Source organism: Triplophysa dalaica, chromosome 11, assembly GCF_015846415.1.
Source record: "Triplophysa dalaica isolate WHDGS20190420 chromosome 11, ASM1584641v1, whole genome shotgun sequence".
Taxonomy (NCBI): Eukaryota; Metazoa; Chordata; class Actinopteri; order Cypriniformes; family Nemacheilidae; genus Triplophysa; species Triplophysa dalaica.
The window spans coordinates 10,852,109-10,871,461 of record NC_079552.1 but is presented as its reverse complement, the minus strand read 5'-3'; the positions used below and the strand labels follow the sequence as shown (position 1 = coordinate 10,871,461).

Here is a 19,353-nt window from a genome sequence, read left to right as displayed (position 1 = left end):
AACAAAGAAATTTACAAAGAAATTGTACTACTATGGGTGCCAAGGTCAGTTCCTCATATCTATACATTTTGAAAGATTTGGATCAAATTGAGACCGAATAAATCATGAAAGATTTATAATTTTTGGGTGGAATGTCCCTTTAAATATTACTTTGAAGTGGTAATGCACTGATATTTAAATTTTAGCCAATCAATCTTGAACATTGGAAGCCGATAACCAACATATCGACTGATAAACCATATCTAAAAATTAATACAACATTTTCTGAAACTGAAAATTATGTTTTGCCCCGAAAATCATGTACCAAGCCTAATTTATACTAATTCAAGATTCTTTAACTTTTATTTCAATTTCTTTAAATAAATTATTATTTTAAATTATAGATGTTCTTCCAGAGCAACCCAGTAAGGTGTTCTCAATAGCCACAAGTCTAGCAGGTCTCAAGAAAGCATTCAGACAGCAGTCGCCTTCAAACAATATGCTTTTGTTCCTAATAAATATCTATCTGCATATTACATCAAATATGTTTTGCTAATAGCTGTAAGTGAATGATCATGACACATAGACATTTTTTACATTTTACATTTAGATTTTAGGCATTTGGCAGACGCTTTTATCCAAAGCGACTTACATTTATTTATCCAATACATTTTACATAGGTATTTACAATCCCCTGGGATCGAACCCACAACCAATGCTCTTACCACTGAGCTACAGGAAAGCTAGACAGTACTGTTCTGGATTTTAACAGTGAGCATCATGCAGCCGAAGCGGTTTAACCAGAGGAAATGATTCATTATTTATTGGCTATTATATATCAGCCTAAAGAAATGTATCGCCCAATAACGATAACATTAAAAATGATCATTTATAGTGCATCCCTACTTTGAATATACAGTTATATCGGTCCATGTGAATAAACAATTAGTTTGAGAAAAAAAACTGTGAAAAACATGTCATATTTCCAACTAGATATTTACAACCGCTTTAGTTCATACATTAAATATTTTAAATCTGCCTGGCAACAACGACTGCATGGACAAAACTATGCTTCCTCGGACCAAAAAAACCCACTCTTAAGCTATTTCAGGCTGAATAAAAGGATCGAAATCTAACCACCAGGCACAACAAGGAACATACGTGTGAACCTTATCGATCGAAAAAGGCGATATTCACAACTGTTTACTTATTAACTCGGCAAAGGGAAAAAAGCAGTCCACCTCACAGCAGGAAGTAACACTGGCGATGCTCAATATTGACGGCAGTTTTATTTACTGCATAGTAGCTTGACTGGAAGCAGCTGATGTGGCTACATAAGCAATTCACACAAACAAACAGCGAGCCTGCGGGGAGAGGCAGGGACTGTTCATCAATGGCCACAGGCAAACACTACTCTACACACAGCCTTGTGTCTAGGCACTCCACGAACAACATCAAAGCCGCACTCCAGTCAGATTGTGGAAAACACAATCAATTGTGAGAAGCCTCTTATTTCAGAAATGTAAATTTGGCGGCAGTGGAGTGGTGACAAAGGGAGTAAGTGGTACAGTGGGAGGTGGTGGTGTGGATCTGGGGATGGAAACTAGGTTTGAAGTCGTGTAGATGAGGTTGTTGGACCTAGGGGAGAGTTTTCTATTAAAGCTTCACGAGAAGCTGAAGGTAAAAGAAAGCGGAAAACACAAGTTCATCTGAAAAGGGGTAGTAAACAACCAAGAGGTATTTGAGGTGCACTTGGCCTGTTATGGTGCTTATGCATTTAAAGGTGCAGTGTGTGATTTTTTTGGAGGATCTTTTGACAGAAATGCAATACATAACTATGTCTTCAGAGGTGTATAAAGATCTTACACAATGAAGCGTTATGTTTTTATTACCTTTCAATGAGATACTTCGATCTACATACACCACGGGTTCCCTTGCCGGCAGATTTCACTGACTGGACCTTTAAAGGGACAGTTCAGCCAAAAATCTAAATTCTGAAATCATTATACCCTCTTGTCATTTCAGACCTGTATGACTTTCTTCTGCAGAACACAAAAGATATTTAAAAGAATGCTGTTCCCCATTGACTTGCACTGGTTTTATGTCCACACAATAAAAGTCAATGGGGAGAAACAGTTTTTGGTTGCCAAGATTCTTCAAAATATCTTCTCTTGTGATCTGTTGGACCATCAGTCAGGCTGGCCCTGTTACAATACAATTAAATTTACAAAGATTTTCACATTAGACTTATTATATAGATGTATTCAATAATATGTTTTATCGTATTGACAACGAAACCGAAACGCAAATCTACTTTTAAATTACTCAAAACGAAACATGATACCATAAAAATAAATATTATTGTCATATGAAAAATGACATGTTTAAATTAGATTTGGCCAGTCTTGAAAACATTACGATTTGATTTTCTGGGATAGTGAATACTGTTGCATATTCCAATAGGTGTCACTTTAATGAAATAAAAATATGTGGAAAAATATGTTTATTGCTTAAAAAGTAATATTATTGTCACTTTTTATGAATGTTTAAACACAATCATATGCAATCTCTCTATGCCAAAAGATGAAAATATGTTGGTCAAATAAATTTGTGGACAAGATGTTGGTTCCAGTCCGCTAAATGCTGTAACATAAAATAAAGCAAAATTTCTTCATTCATAACATGAAGCATTTAAGTGCCTAGTAGATGTAAACCACAGGATCCATGATGAATCAAGAATGCGGCTGGGCATCAAACCATTTCATTTAAATGAAGCACAAGGACCATGTTTCCTCTATTTTTTTTGCAAGCACCAAATGTTCACTTATGAAAAGAGGAGCACAGTGAGAAATGTCAGCCTGCGCTCTTTGAAATGCTCCACCACAAATGTTACAAGAGCCGAAAAGAATGTGCTTAAACATCAGATTGACAAAACCAGAGGCAACATGTCTGGCATATGCTTGTGGTTAGACGTATTAAAGCAAGATGAGAGCTGTCTATTCAGACAGCAACTAAAGATACACCACATCACCCTGCTCTTAATTTTTATTACATTTACATGTATGCATTTGGCAGACGCAAGCGACTTACATTGCATTATGCTATACATTTATACATAGGTATGTGCAATTCACTGGGATGGAACCTACAACCATGCGTTGTTAACGCAATGCTCTTACCACTGAGCTCCAGGAAAGCTATTACACTGATCGCTGTTAAAATAGAAGTATGTAGAGAGGGACACAAAGGAAGATATTGCTAAACAAAATCAGGTCAAGTCTTGGAAATTCTTTCAGATGGAGCTTTGATGCACAACAATCGCAGTTAATTAGATCCAGAATATCCTCCTCCACTCCAATAACATTGTTTTTGTCAATATAACTGGATACAATTAAACAAGAACAATGAGACAGCTCACTCTAAATGTCGAAGTGAGACGCGCCACCCTGCCAGCGACATTGTTTGGGGATCAGACCTCTAATGGAGAAAGAATGCATCACTTCACTAACACAGGCCATATTCTAAACACCACTGACAGCTCATCACAGAGCCGCAGCCCTCTAAGGATGATTCACGATTTTCGAATATTGGAATAGTTGATTTAATTATAGAACATCGAATCGTGTGTGTGATTGTCATCTAAAAATAAAGAACAACAAAAACAATTCCCTGTGTTTTCCGTGTTGATGTGTTCATTTAAGCAGAGGGTGGCGCTGCTAATAACGCACCTAAAAGCTGTCGACAGACAACTGAAGAAGTCTAACACTCGATAACATTACGTAGGCTAGGCCCACTGTAGACGTGGCATATACGGTAACTTGAGACAATGTTAAGTATGAGTTACGTGTGGGGTCCTCTATAAAAATGAATGAAAATTAAGTGCAGTGCCATCTCAATGCGAAGATTGCTTTTCATAGGTCAACCACTAGAATGAGCGTTCACATTTGAGGGCCAAGCGTCCACAGCCAGGTCAGCAGCAATCGGCTAGTTTCAAGATCAGATCAAACAAATTGAATGTTAGACGGGCCGAGCAAACAACGGCACTTATCACTAAGATGATCGCTAAAGATATGCTTCCGCTCCGCTGATACTGTTAGTGCCGTTCAGGCTGTTCGTAATATTTTCTGTCATATGTTTATCCCGATGTGTATATTATGTTAATATGTTTCAGCACGTTATCGTAAATTTACTATATCATAAAGATGGAAAGCGAGAATGGTCTCTCTCTCCCTCTCCCCCTATGTGTGTGTAGCCTATACATGCATGCATGCAGCCTATTTGAGTGCATGCAGTGGAGGGTGCGATTTTCAAATATTTCCCAGAATACTGTTTTTAAAGCATAGCCCATCCACATTGCCTTCATGACAGCAGATACGGCACAAGCTTAACATACAGAACTAACAATAACAACAAGTTCTTAAATTCTCATTATAAAACACCTCGTCAGAGAAAAGGATTGTGTCCAGATCTAGATAAGAGGTCTGATAAAAGACACAGTATTAGGGAAGTACATAAAACAAGTTCAGCAGTGTACAAGGCCCTCAATGATTCACGGATCTCCTTTGGATCATCTCTAGATGAACTGTTCGGCAGTGCTATGGGAGCGTGCTGATCAACCTAGAGTCGAGCTACGATCACATCAAGTTTACAATTCTTCTTTGAGCTCATAATGCTAATGCCGATATGTTCCCAGCCGAGGATGTGTTGTACACCAGAGAGGACAGCTGACAAATAAATATAAGCTTTTTGTCTGTAAACAAGGGTTTATATAAGTCCAGAGCTCCTTGAGGAATCAATGGAAAACACTCAAGGGTGCAAGTGGAGGAGATCATAAAAAGAGCAGAAATGCTTTACTAGGAACAGTTTGTTTTGTGAGTAATCGCCCGGGTGAATAATAAAGCGCAGTGCGTGTTGAAGTTTATGCCAAGGCGCTGCGATGCGGTGAGAAACTGTGCAATAAGCAGTTGTAGAGCAGCTTTTAGTGGAGAGCTTAATTTAATTTTTATCAATTGAGAAATTGCTCTCCGAGAACACAGTGATCCGTCACGTCGAACAATTGTTAAAGGAATAGTTATCCAAAATAAAAAATGAATGTGCTATTTACTGGCCTCATGTTGTTCCAAATATAACAGTACTGAATGTACCGGACACTCTTTTACATGCAATTACAATTGTTGGGGAATACGTTTTTAAGTCAAAAAGAATGTAAAAACACTATAATAAAAAATCATTAAGAGTGGTTATAAACCAGACCAAACAATTCATGGAGAAGATCTAAATAAAACAATATACTTTGTTCTTTACTTTTCTCGTGAAGTTGCCATGAGAGTTAGAGCAGATGTCAAAGCCTTTCAATAAGGACATAGATGTATTTTAGCTTATTTTAGTATACAGCTTCTGAAAAAATGGGAGTTGGGGACCATTCAAAATTTTGGTTTAATCAGCATTTCTAGACACCTGTGAGGTGTATAATTGTGTCCATTCCAGTCCAGTCCAACAAAATCAAACCTCAAGAGTGACAAAGTCATCCAACAGCAATGGGAAAGACTGACAGCATGACAAGAAAACACATAAAAACTGCGATAATTAACATTATAATATAATTTTATTTTTCCTAAATACATGCACAAATAATATTGTTAAATTGCTTAAAAGTTAGTATAATTTAGTTTTCTTTGTATTCATTGAGGTCTGAAAATATACAGAGCATCTTTTCTGTTATTTGACCTGTTTCTCCAGTTTTCATCTTCTGCAAATAAAGGAAAATAGAAACTATATTTTTGTATGAAGTTTGGGAGAAACTTTGTTAGTAGTTCAGAATTAAACAAAACTAAAACTAAATCAACCAAAACTAAATCAAGTTTGAATAAACATGATAATAAAAATGATTACGTTTTCATTCTTGTGTAAACCATTTCTTTTAATAAAGACATCTAGTGCAGGGTGAAAGTCAAAGGTGCTGTATTTCTCCAGCATTGCTCGGGAGAGACTGTCTGGACCAGGATGTACTGGGATTAGGTGCATGTCTATACAGTACTTTCTATTAAAGATTTATATAGCATCTGTTAGAGCAATTGACACACAACATGACCTCTAAAAGAGCTGCCCTGTTTTCCCATTTGAAATCATAGCCAGAATTCACTGTCAAACTAATTCTGCAGAGGCCCAACTAGAATAAGCCAACTCATGTCCTCACATAAAAACATGCACGAGCACACATACAGACACCTATACAGAGAAAACAAAACACAGAGTAACATTCAGGATTAATGACGGGGAACAGATTTAACCTGCTGTTGGGTGGTCTTGAAAAGTCAGGATAAACTTTTGACTGCCGAGCACGTCTGAATTATGAAGTGAAATAGATGGGTTCATTTATTTGGAAATGCACATACCAGGTGGCAGGAGCGTGGGACATTATTAATGTAGCTGTCATGTAAATTCCACATAAAGCAGGAACAGAGAGGAAATGTACAATTTACAAGCATCATACTGACCGAACCTACAAAGCGGCCATTCATTCGCCAGCGGCCCGCGTTTAAATAGAAACAAGGTGGTCGATGCTTGCACGTCAGCGTTGGCCTCTTAATAAACAAGTAAATTATACAGGCCTGTCAGAAAACTGACCCAAACCATTTAAGATGGGAAACTAGAAGGCAACTTTTACATTTGATACTCGTGTTGTGGTTCCGTGCGTTGTATTACAGCAAGTGCAACAACGTTTAAACAACATATTCCACAAAAGTCTACTCTAAAAACTGGACGTCACATGCTGATCTGAGGTCTGTGAGAGCCAGAGGGCAGCTGTGTGACAATACAGAATGCAGTTTTTGTTGGCGGCTGGGCAAAAAGTCCACTCACTCTCTCTCTCTCTCTCTCTCTCTCCAGATGAGTCATTAACAGGCAGGCAGAACCAAGTGTCCTGGCTTTAAATGCCACCCTCTAAAAATAAACCCCCAATTGCAGCCTGACTAATGTCTCCATCAGTATTCTCTGTTCCAGGACCATGTGCTAGCTTAAACCCTAACCTGTACGGAGCACTTTCCGTAGGAGGGTGGACCGCCACCTTGACTGCTCTTCATGTTAATCATAACACTCCTGAAAATTTCCACCTACTTCAAAACAAATTTCTACGAAGCCTGAATTTTCTCACACATACATTGAAAGGGAGGGATTTTGTTTTCTGTAAAAAAACATGTCAAAAAAGAAACTGGATTTAAAGGTCCAGTGTATGAAATTTAGCAGCATCTAGCAGTGAGTTTGCAAATTGAAACCAATGGCTCACTCCACCCCATAACGTTATCACTTCTTTTGCTGAAGGTGATGACGTATTTACCAAACACGCTCTGTGGAGCAGTTGTTTGTACTGTATGTTTAGGGCCACTGTAGAAACAACATAGCGAATTACCCCAGTTTGCGTAAATAGCTCATTCTTAAATAAAAACATAATTATACACCTCTGAAGACTTAGTTTTGTATATCATTTTGCACTTTTTGTCAATAGATCCTCCAAAAAATTGCGCACTGTACCTTAAAACATTTTGAAAATCTATAGAGCTGTACAATATGTAATCGTGACACCTTGCTTATCCACAGCTTTAACGCTCAAAAGGAAGTGGTGGTTCACAACGTGTAACTTTTCACCTAGCTACTTTTTTCTTCAGGCTTGGCCGTCTCTTGGTTTTGTCAATTTTGTCACATACCCGTTCAAAGGTGCAGCTCAGATTTCAAAAGTGACTCAAGCTAGGTTTCTCTTGGCTGAGGGCGACAAGAACCGCCCTTTCAAATCCGCTTACGTAAAACATGAAACGGCGTGGTTAAGCCAGCTCTCTATGGAACGCGGCGGTTGACGTTCTCTCACGCACGGCCCCTCGCGTCCGGATCGCAGACAGACGGAATGTCTGTGGCCTCCTGTGAGGGCCTCCTCCCCGCTGAAGCAAATTCACCACATTAATGGAGAGAGATGGAAAAGACTTAATAAAGCTTTGGGGGACACCTGCTCCTAGCCATCCGCACTGGGGAATCCGAGCAGCCTGGGTGTTTATTTCACACAAGGGGATGGATTGGAATCGAACACGCACACACCATCCCGCTCGCGCACAGACACACGGGGGCTCATTGGATTTGGACTTGAATAACTGTTTTTCAGCACCTTAGAGCACAGACGGCGAGGGGCCCCCGCTCTCAGAGGGCTTAAGGAGTCCTGCTCAAAAGCAGCAGCTGCTTCGGGACCTTTCCCCCCTTGCGGGGCCCAAGGGATCACGTGGCTCGGCTACAATCAAGAGCCTTTTAACTATTTAATCATTTAGCGGCGAGCGCGCACATATCGTTCTCCACCCTAAACAGCTGTCACGAGCCATCCCGAAGCACTGAAACCAAAGGACATTATTAACGACCGGTTAATTCGGACTAAAACAGAATCAGTTTAGAAAACCATGTAAATGTTTAACATGCATATGAGTAGGTGCGATGATTTCATAGGAACGAAGGAATAACAAATGTCGTCTGACAAAGCAGAGCCGCTTGAAAATCACCTTAGAGAGTTTTCTCATTTGATAGAGACTGAAGGCTATATTTACACAAACAGCTAACAGACGCACTGGGACACGGGCAAACAATGCAGGATGACACGGAACGTAAAGGCGAACGTCAATCCTTGTTTCAACAGAGTCATCTGCTGCTCCAAGACTGCCAGACCTTCAGGAATTAACAGTGTGATAAATGCATTTATTATTTTTCCTCCTTTCTCTCACTCTCTCTCCTTCACTGTCGCTCATGAAAGACATCGACACGGTTTGTGTAATTGTTCGGGTAGTTTAACAAGAACTTCATGAGGAAATCAGAGAGGGGTGGATGGGTACAAAACAAATCTGGCAATAAATATTGTTGTTCCAGCCCTAATTAAATTGTTCGGTAATTTCTCGACACAAAAAGGGAACACAGTTTATCTGTTTAAAATCAATAGCCCATTTCACGGTAAGCCACGTCTCAGCGTGACGGCGATGTCATTACTTATTCTCTTCTCTAAGCTTCCCAAGGTTGTTCCGTATTTTAAAAGAGCGGACGGACGGAAGGAGAGAGAGACAGGGGAAAGTCAATAATAATTCCTCTTTTATAAATGGATGGATCTGGCTGTCAGGGGACAGCTTTTCAAACGCGGCGTCTCATCTCTCTCAACGACTCTTAAGTAATGTCTACAGAGCCACTCACGCACAAATAAGATCATTAAAAGCACTGATTACCTCTGAGCCTTCACCACTCATCTTTAAAATATTCTTTACTCTGACAAGTGGAAAGCCAATTTAAACTGAGATGTTAAAATGAGGCGAGCGCGACGTTCTGCGGTGGAGGCCGTCTTCCAAAACAATTCAGAGGCGGCCCGTTGACTGATTACCCGACCGCTTATTTGTTTTGAAACAATTACTGGTAATCATATTGATGTTTATGCGCGGTGCCCTTTCTGAGAAGTAAAACTCCGCATTGTAATTACATCACTGGAATCTAATCAAGAGGAGATAAACCTTCACCTATGCTAACAACGTATTAAAATGCAAATCAGCGCAGTTGCGGATACTCGCGCGCTTGCGGGCCTAATTATCCCGTGATGTCACGGACGCAGTCCTCGTGTCGCGTTGCCTTGGCAATCTATCAATCTGAATCTAGTCATTAACTTTACAAATATTAACGACGAGACGTACAAATCGGAAATGATCTGTTTTTGATGAGCGACGCAGGTGCACATGAAGCTTGTAGTGATGACATCACCATATCACACAGACATCATCAAGCCCCTCGGCCGAGTGGGAGTCGCATTATTGGCGGCAAACCTGAGTGAAGCGAAAGACAAGGGGTTGATTTTTTTCTTATACTCTGAAAACTAACATCAAATTAAGCGGCACAACGATAACTTCAGATGTTATTGGTTCTTGTGAGAAAATCTGACAACTCATGAGACACGCAAAAAAGAAAGAGATTTAATGCTATGTTGTGCCACCATGTTTTAATTTGATGCAAGTTTGTGTTTAAGCCTTAATTGAATAAAATTATCAGTATCAATACAGTATTCGTTTTACTCACAAACACCTATAAATTATGTAGAAATGTATTTACTTTTATGATGCATGTGCTTTTTGGGTCATAAACATGGACAAACAGTGATGAATGTCATAAATAATAATGCAAAAAATATAACAATTATTATATATACAAATTATTTAAACCATTTCTTTTGTAAAATCCTAAAATCATTTAAATTTGTTTGGGGCCCCTGAGTGAGTAGTGGTAAAAGTGACATTTTAAAGGAGATTTCTTCATTTAATTTTTTTTTTTTTAATTTGTGGGTGAGCCATCCATTTAACATGAACACGGTCCTAACGGTAAGGTTACTGCCATCAGATCTTTTTTGGGTCAAGAGCATCAAACCTGAACATTTGAGTGAAGTTTGTGCGACCCCTCACATACGGAGCGCCGTCAGGACTTGTACCCGTCATGTTCCCAAAGAGCACTTCTCCGCTGTGACCGTCCAGGTTACAATTAGACTGACAGAGCGGCATATAAAGACTTGCTAAGTTTGAAAGCAGGCAGATGGCACAAGATAGACCTTCCTTTGCTCTTCAAACCCCAACTAAAGAGACTGCCCTTGAATGATCTCCTGAGGGAAACACACGGGATGATCCGTCGGGCTGTGATGTTCCATGTCAATAATTCATATCCATGCAGAGAGCAGCGTACGGCCTAATGGGAACCATCTAGGAGTGCGTCGCTCAAGTGTTTCTTCGGTAATGAAGAAGAAAGGAAAAGCGGAATTTTCCAGTCCAATTTACTCCCACAAACTGACTGTAGGATCTCCGTTTCTGTAAAAGTATGCTCATTTAGAGAACTTTTGGCTGGGAATCAGTCAGAGATAAATGAGGGTAATTACGCACATGGCCCAACTGTTTAAATTAGGTTATAAGTTAGGTTACAATACTTTTAACTGCTGGATTCAAACTAATGCTGGTTTCCCCTAGCCACAATACATTGGATTTTTCTTTAAGTGTACTGTGATCTTATCTTGCACCTCAACACTCTAAAAATGGATAAATCACTAATAAAAAACAATAATAAACAAACATTCATCTCCAATGGCTCAGCCTAAACAACGCAAAACCTAAGGGAGCCGCTGCTCATCACCGCCCTGTTAAAAACATCAGAATCATTCAACAATACCGCATTAGGAAAAACATATTCCTCTAACACCCGACAATACTTCATTACACACCCAGCATATTTTCCATGATGGTAGTTGGCCAACGGTCAAGAGCGCTCTGATTTACGGCTCCACCTGCTGGAGGACACACACACGCAGACACAAACACAGACGGTGCGTCTCGACTAAAATCAAAGCCAGGACTAGGGGGCAACAGAGTGCACATAATCATTCAGCTCTGTTCGTAATGAGGTGCTAGGGAGACAGTAAGCACAAAGCAGCAGGTCTGAGGTCAGTTTTATAGAGTGATTTAAGACGATTAAAATCAAAGCTGGGGGTTTGTGGCCGTTCACAACCCGACACAACCAAACGGGAGTGGCGAGGCATCCGAACGCTGTAAACACGGCAGACATAAGTACTCGTAAGGAGATGGTGGAGGGGGAGCAGCCCACCGCCATCAGGCCGGCATTTAGTGCAGCATGAAAACAGACGGCCTGGCCGAGGTCCACGGCGGCCTGCAGCTTAGCAATTAGAGACCGTCCAGCTTTGACTAGAAAGAACAAACAGACATTAAAAATATGAACACGCAGGACTAAGTCTGGGACGAATCTACCTGACTTGTAACACTTGGCTACATCCGCCTCGGTAAAAAGAGATCTATGTCCCCACCTGCGAGGGCAAAGACCAATGGAAAATCCCACAGTGGCCGTAAAAGCCAATGTTGCGTTTCTACGCCGGGATGCGGCGAACAGTCTGGAGCTTTCCTGGCAGCTGGGTTACTGCCGCCGTAATTCACAGCACATAAATCTGAGAACGTAGAGCAGGGTTTGAATGATGACAAACACGGTCTCTCTTTTCATCGAAAAGGGATTGGGCAGAATGGACGCAGGGTTGAGAGGAAGAGGTTAGTGCTCGGACATTGAGCCATTAGGGGAAATCACTTACAGAGAGGGGCGGAGATCTGGCTGTAAAGAGATGATGATGGGAAACGAATCAGGCAGGAGCCAGAGATGGAGTCGGAACAGCCAGGGACAATTGATCGTGAGCGGAGAGATCCTGAAGTTGACCCCTGTCCACGAAACACCTTAGATTTACATATTTGAATGGTTGCTGAGTTGTTTGTTTTAGGGAATACTTGATGCTGGTGTGAGTCGTGACTTTTTAAATGATGAAAATTATAAAGCAAAAAACTATAAAATCAATTTGAGCATCTCTTAACCAACCGTTCTTTCTCTAAGGTCACGATAAGGTCACCAGACTGACCTCTGCAACCCAATCCCGAGGTGTGGCGTTTTAGCCGCACTTCCACCAGTCAGCCAGGGTTGGCGGAGCACCGATGCATGTCTGCCAATGGGAAGGCAGAGCGAGGAAAGCTCACACAGGGATAATCTAACAGGGCCGTACAGTGGAAGTTTGTGGCTCATTAAGGTGAACAGTATTTGTTCTCCAAGCGTACAGCTCTCAAGCACAAGTGTCAGGAAAGCAGCGCCGGTGATTAATTGTGCCCGTCCTACAACTCGAAGAGCTAAGCATCCCTGCCAATCTTCTTTTCCTTTAATGTTGACAAAGCTTTTTGCCTCGAAACACCGCGGAGTAAAAGCTCATATTGCAAGTGTGCACAATTTGCACAAAGGTTTGTCCTCTCAAATATACTATTTCTTCCTGATCCTCGCACCTGCAGTATAGCTTTCAGTGTGTAACAACTCTTTTTCCTGCCCGTGCTCTCAAATAAAGAACAGCACGCTCATCAAAATGAGCTCCATCAGAGATGGACGAAACAGGCAGACTCTACTGTCTATGGGGGGGGACACATTGCCCACAGACTTCACAGCATTAGGACAATCTATGGAACAAAGGACATTGATCAAAGCCTGTAGATTTTTCAATGAGAAGTACTTATTAGCCGATTATGTGGAGTGAGTGCTGTATGCTTTATACTTGTACAGCTTCGGTAAATGACAAGTATAACAAAATAACTTAATTAAAAACATCTTTTGCCAGTCTGGGAAAAAGCTAAACTGTTTATCCGCTGCTAAACAAAGCTAACGTGAAATATAAGATTTTCAGTTGAGAATGTGTCAAAGCCACCTTGTGGCATTGTGTTGTTTAACACTATAAAAATGCCCTGAGCGTATGCTGCCATCTGCTGGCTGGCTGTTGTATCATACCTAACATGTGTTTTAACTAAATACTGTGTCATTTCAAGCCTGCCACTAAAAAAAGCAATGACTAGGACTACTTTGACATGACAAAACAGTGCTGTAAATTACTAGTTATTTTACATTTTAAGACATATGATAAAGATGCTTTCAATACTGCTATATTACAAATTACACCAAGACAAAATGGTTACTCTTTAAAATAAGATTATATTTGAGAAAATGAGTTAATGATTGTATTTGTGGAAATTTAAATATAAAAAAATTATATTTGTGAAAATGAGTAAATGCACTAATTAACATGATCTAAAAATATAGTTTTTATGTATTAACCTTAGTTGATGGCAATGCAATTATTCATGTAAGTTCATGGTGCATTTACTAATGTTAACAGTTACAACACGTATTAGTAAATGCTGAAATAACCATGAACTAACATTAAAGTGACAGTTCACCCTAAAAATGTATATTCAGTAATTTACTCTCCCTCTTGTCATTCAAACCTTTATGACTTTCTTTCTAAAGCAGAACACAAAAGAAGATATTTTGAAGAAACTTGGTAACCGAATAACACTGGGCCCCGTTCACTTTTACTGTTTGGACACAAAACCATTGCAAGTGAATGGGGGGGCAATTAACAATATTTTTTAAAATAGCTTTTGAAGGGTTCTGGGAAAAAGTTAGTCATACAGCTTTGAAATGACAAGGTGAGTAAATGACAGAATTTTTATTTTTCACTTTAATAAATGCTGTCCAAGTATTGTTCAATGTTAGTTCACGTTAGCTAATGCATTCCGTAATTATTAATAAACACAACCTTATTTTAAAGAGTCACAAAAAATATTAAATTATATTGTAAATGCAACACTTAAATAAATGTTGTCTTTGTCACAAGATGGCAGTGTTGCATATACTGTTTATGCATATAAATTCTCAGAGACTCTTCCTACTATATAAACCTCATTAACTTATTTACAGATACACCGCAAAACATTTCAGAGACTCAAACATTTCTATCAGTGCACAATAAATGGCTGTAATTCAACACTGCCTGTCTTCTCTCAACAAGGCTGTACTTCAGAGAGTCTCCCCTGCTGAGTCTTGGCTCCTTTTATGGTTTGTTAGGGAATTCTTCTTAGCCATATTAGCCTCTGGCTTGCTCACTGCGAGTCATAGGTGGCACTATTGGCACTATTTCCCATTAAGCTGCTTTGAGCAATATGTATTTATTGTGACAAGTGCTACACAAATAAAGCTTAATTGAATCTAAGGGCCTCGTAATCACAGAAGCACAGATACATGCCAAAATATCTATCCAGAAATGTAAAGCCAAATATTGGGACACATGATCGTGATCTATGCTACAGTAGCACTGAACATTGAAATAAACATTATTATTCAAACAGACAAAGCTCTGTATTTAAGCAATAAAGCCACCACATTTTTAAAACATGCCAAAGGCATGACCCGCAGTGTGTTAACCATGTATGGCCTTAAGCATCTTTTTTTATAACAATTTGATAAAGCAACTTTAATTTGCAAGTTTAATACTTAGATTGGCATATGACTTTCCCATATAGCAATCTGTATAAATGTCTTTGTATGGTTGAACAACAAAGAGAAGGATATTTGGAAGAACGCTTGTAACCAAACATTTCTTGGACCCCATTGACCATACATTATAATTTATTTTATCTGTAAGACACAAAAGATATTTTGACGAATATAGGACAGCAAACAGTTCTGGTGCATTCTTGACTACCATTGTCGTTTTTCATACATGGAAATTAATGGAGTCCAAGATCTGTTTATTTACAAGTATACGTCCAAATATCTTTCTCTGTTTTCAATCAAACAAAGACAATTATACAGGTTTGGAACGGTGATTAATTCCTGACAGAATTTCTTTAGATAAACTGTCCCTTTAAGATGAGGTCCATTGCTTAAATGAAAGGTCAAATATAAAAAGTATGTATCGTGATTAATTATTGTCTCTGGTAAGGACAATAAAAGAGGTCTCTGTTGATAATTTTTTAAAAAGAGATGGCGTCTTCCTATAGAGAGAATGGGATTATAACCACTGCAATATAAATCTTTTAAAAACATTCAGGGCATTCAAGAAACTACAAAAAGTGCTTTAGAGATGATATACTGTATGCCTCTGAACAGCACTGACAGATGTTAGGCCTTGTTGTAAAACTTGGACCATTTTTAGCAACTGAATTCTTTAAACGTGTTGGGGTGTGGGTGGTTGGTCCATGATTTCTCTCAGTGAAAAGCTATATTTATTTACTATTCATAAGTACAGAGTGAGAGCAAAGTACAGAGCGAAAAACACCTAAAAAGTTGTGAGGTGAGCTGTACTTCCCATCACAACACAAAGAAGATGAAGTTTCCAATGAAAGCAAAGTTCTAAACTCAATGCGAGTTTTCACTTCAGAGAAAATATTTTGTGAGCAAATAAAACATTAAGCCGTGGTTTACAGTTAACAGCACACAGGTGATAATCATTACCACAAGTGTCACATTCAAAGTGACAAGTGTTAATTTAACACATACATCTGTGCAACAAGCAAAACGACACAAGAAGTCCAAATATTAATAGACAATATGCTATATTGTTTCAAGCATGAAGATCAGACTTTGTTTTACATTCTGCATACTTAAGCAACACACCGTCTGGTCTGATAAGAGCCTACAGAGAGAGGAAGAGTCCAACACAGCTGAATAAACCAACAGTGCAAAAGGTCTCTTTGTCAGATCCATGCTTTTATGATCCGTGTACGCTTTAAACACACTAATCGATGAAGCAAATCAAAATCAACCCTAAAACCAGGTGATGTCACAGAAACACGGTCATCTGATTTGGAAAGACAAAGAATGAAAACAAATCATTATATGACATCATGCTGAAGTCTAAGAGCCACATACTGTAATACAGTATTGTCATGGATAGCCTTACCAGTGTAATGTAAAATTATGTAAAAATACAATTTTGTCACTTGACCTTGTGTAACAGCAAACCTATTCTGTGAAACACAAGCAGATGTGTTAAAGCTGTTATTTTCCATAAAACATAAGGCCTGATGTATCTGTGATAAAAGGCTTTGAAATTGTGAAAAGCGTACACTTTAAATCTGTTACACAAGATATCCTTTCTCAAAAATCTCATTTGTTGGTTTTAAAAACCCAATACTAGCAGTGAATGGGCACAATTGCAACAGAACAGTATCCATTGTTACCTCTTAAAGTTTGACCACTCATGACACCATCAGTCTGGTGCCCTCTGACCAACACTAGCTGGACAATAAAGTACTTAAAAACTAGATATGTGTAGAGTACACAGCTAGTAAAGAAGAACTTGAGTCACGGTAACCCAGTTAAACATCTCATAATTGAATGTAATTATTACATATCACAAGCAATACTGCTCTATTTCTCATCAACTGACTCATAAACCCTTTTCTAAGTCTAGGCCGGCAAGGGCCTATAACCCCTCAGGATAGACAGGAGAATGAAGCAGAATAATGTGCTTTTATGATGCACCCGAGAGCACATCCTGGATCATTTCTTTCTGTCTCTAAAGATCTAAGCATCCCGGAATAAACTCCTGAGAGCAAAGAACATAAATTCGGAAATCTTCAGATAACTGCTGTAACATCTCTTGATTTAATCATGTGTGAAAGCTTCTGCTTGCTTGACATGTTCCTCTAATTCTCTGCATTAAACGGTATCGGACACAAGCCAAGGTTTCCATTACAGATTTACAAAATATTTTCTAAATGTCAATAAAAAGAGTATTGCAGAATGTCTGCTTTTCCATTAAACAATGTTATGCGATTAAAGGTAATATCTTTCTTCTCGCGATAAGATGCCAAACTTCTTCTTTGCACGTTTTATGGCAGGCTACTGTGAAGAAAGAGTGAAGAGAAATGTCTATACTTCCTTATATTTTCATATTACCTCACTGTTCCTTATAAATGTTCATTCTGTCCTCACTTGTTTTCCTGCGTATGGGCCATCATGAAAGATATTACTAAATGTGAATTCCTTACATCCTATCTTTCCAAATGTTTTGCCAAAACATACATGGTCATGTGACTTCTGTACGCCATGTGACTTGTAAATACGACAAAAAAAATTCCATCGCAATTTTGTGAAATTTGCCTTTAATGTGTTGCCTAAAGTCACCTCATGCAAGCGAGAAAAGTTTTTGGGATATACGGGAGTTTTTGCTAAAATGACGGGTTTCTATAGAGCATCTTTTCAATACAGCTACTGATTCTCACTTATTTCCTCCCCAGTAGTTTACAATACATGCAAGCAGGGACAGACTTTCCACATCACATAATTAAATACAAAAAATATTCATTTGTAGCATGATAATTTAACTTACAATTCCTTGTGCTTGTCCTCTGCTAAAATCTGGTCATTTAGCTTGAGTCCATACCTGTGAGACACACAAAGACAATAAAACATGTAAACAAAGAAATTTGTTTCACAAAACACAGTATAGTTGTAGAAAATGAATCATGATTGACTGAGCATATGTGTGATGCTTTGCTGTAATCTTTCATATTAAACCGATATTCTCCTTTAATTTAATTCTAAACAAAACATTTATCGTTTCACAATCTACAGCAGGGACAATCAAATGCTACTGGTGGGATACTCCTGAAGTAGTCAATATTTTTAAAGAAACTATACCGGTACATCAACAGTCTGTATAGTACCAAATAAATAGAGTATAAATTCTGAAAAACTGACTGATGGTGGTTGTTACACTCACATAAAGTTTTTTCACTTGTGTTTTGAACAGTGCTCAACCACTCAATGTATGCAGTCTTGGATGACAAACCTATAGATCTCTTTGTAGAAAACATGGTATACTTTTTATTGGTTTCTATAATGTAAAATAAGTATTAAGAATAACCAATCTGGGACTGGTATCAACTTGAATTTGGGACAAGTATAATCTACAGAGAAAACAGACCCATCCACCCCTGAGATAAGGGCAAGTACAGTGAGGGAAATTAGTATTTGATCCCCTGCTGATTTTGTAAGTTTGCCTGAAGGGTCTATAATTTTTATGGTAGGTATATTTTAACTGATAGAGACAGTTATATAAAGGTTATAAATTGATTTTCATTTCAGTCAGTGAAATAACTATTTGATCCCCTACCAACTAGCAAGAATTATGTGCCTATATGGACCACAGATTAGTCCTGTCACTTTAAGAAAGTACTCTAAATCAGCTTGTTATGTAAATAAAAGATGCCTGCCAACAGAATCTGTGTCTTTCATTTCAACTTCTCCACCACTATGCTCCAGACCAAATAGGTTTTAAAGGATGTCAGGGACAAGATTGTAGACCTGCAGAAACCTTGAACAGGCTAGAGACAGAAGCTTGGTGAGAGGGAGACAACTGTTGGTGCGATTATTTTGAAATAGAAGAAATACCAAATAACTATCAAATGCCCTTCTTCTGGAGCTCCCTGTAAGATTAAACCCAATAGAGTAAAAATGATCATGAGACAGGTTAAAGATCAGCCCAGAACAACATGGAAGAAGCATGTTAATGATTTCCAGACATATGGGACCACAGTATGCAAGCAAAGCATTGGTCACACGCTATGCCACGATAGATTGAAATCCTGAAGCACCCGCAAGGTCCTCCTGCCCAAGAAGGCCCGTCTGGCTCGTCTGAAGTTTGACAATGAACATCAAAATGATTCAGGAAAAGCTTTGACTAAAATTGACTCCTGTGTTTGTAGGAAGAGAAATGTTGACTATGACCCCAAGAAGACCATCCCTACAGAGAAGCACAGTGTTGGAAACATTATGCTTTAGGGCTTTTTATCTCTGCTACAGGTACAGGAAGACTTAATTGGATTTAGGGGCTGAGGGACGGGCCCTAGTTCTATAAAATCTTGGATGAGAATCTCCTCCCCTTAACTAGATCACTGAAGATGGGTCGTGGATGTGCCTTTAACATGACAAAGACCCAAAACATATTGCCAAGACAAA

At 38.9% G+C, this 19,353-nt stretch overlaps 1 protein-coding gene across 2 annotated transcripts in view; it reads right to left on the bottom strand.

Moving 5' to 3' along the window:
* Positions 1-19,353, bottom strand: part of adka (adenosine kinase a) — a 131,394-nt gene that overhangs the window by 104,056 nt on the left and 7,985 nt on the right. For both annotated transcript variants that reach the window (XM_056760773.1, XM_056760774.1), the window contains exon 3: positions 17,723-17,776. In XM_056760773.1, the coding sequence (XP_056616751.1) occupies positions 17,723-17,776 (54 nt within the window). The remainder of the gene's footprint in view (positions 1-17,722; positions 17,777-19,353) is intronic.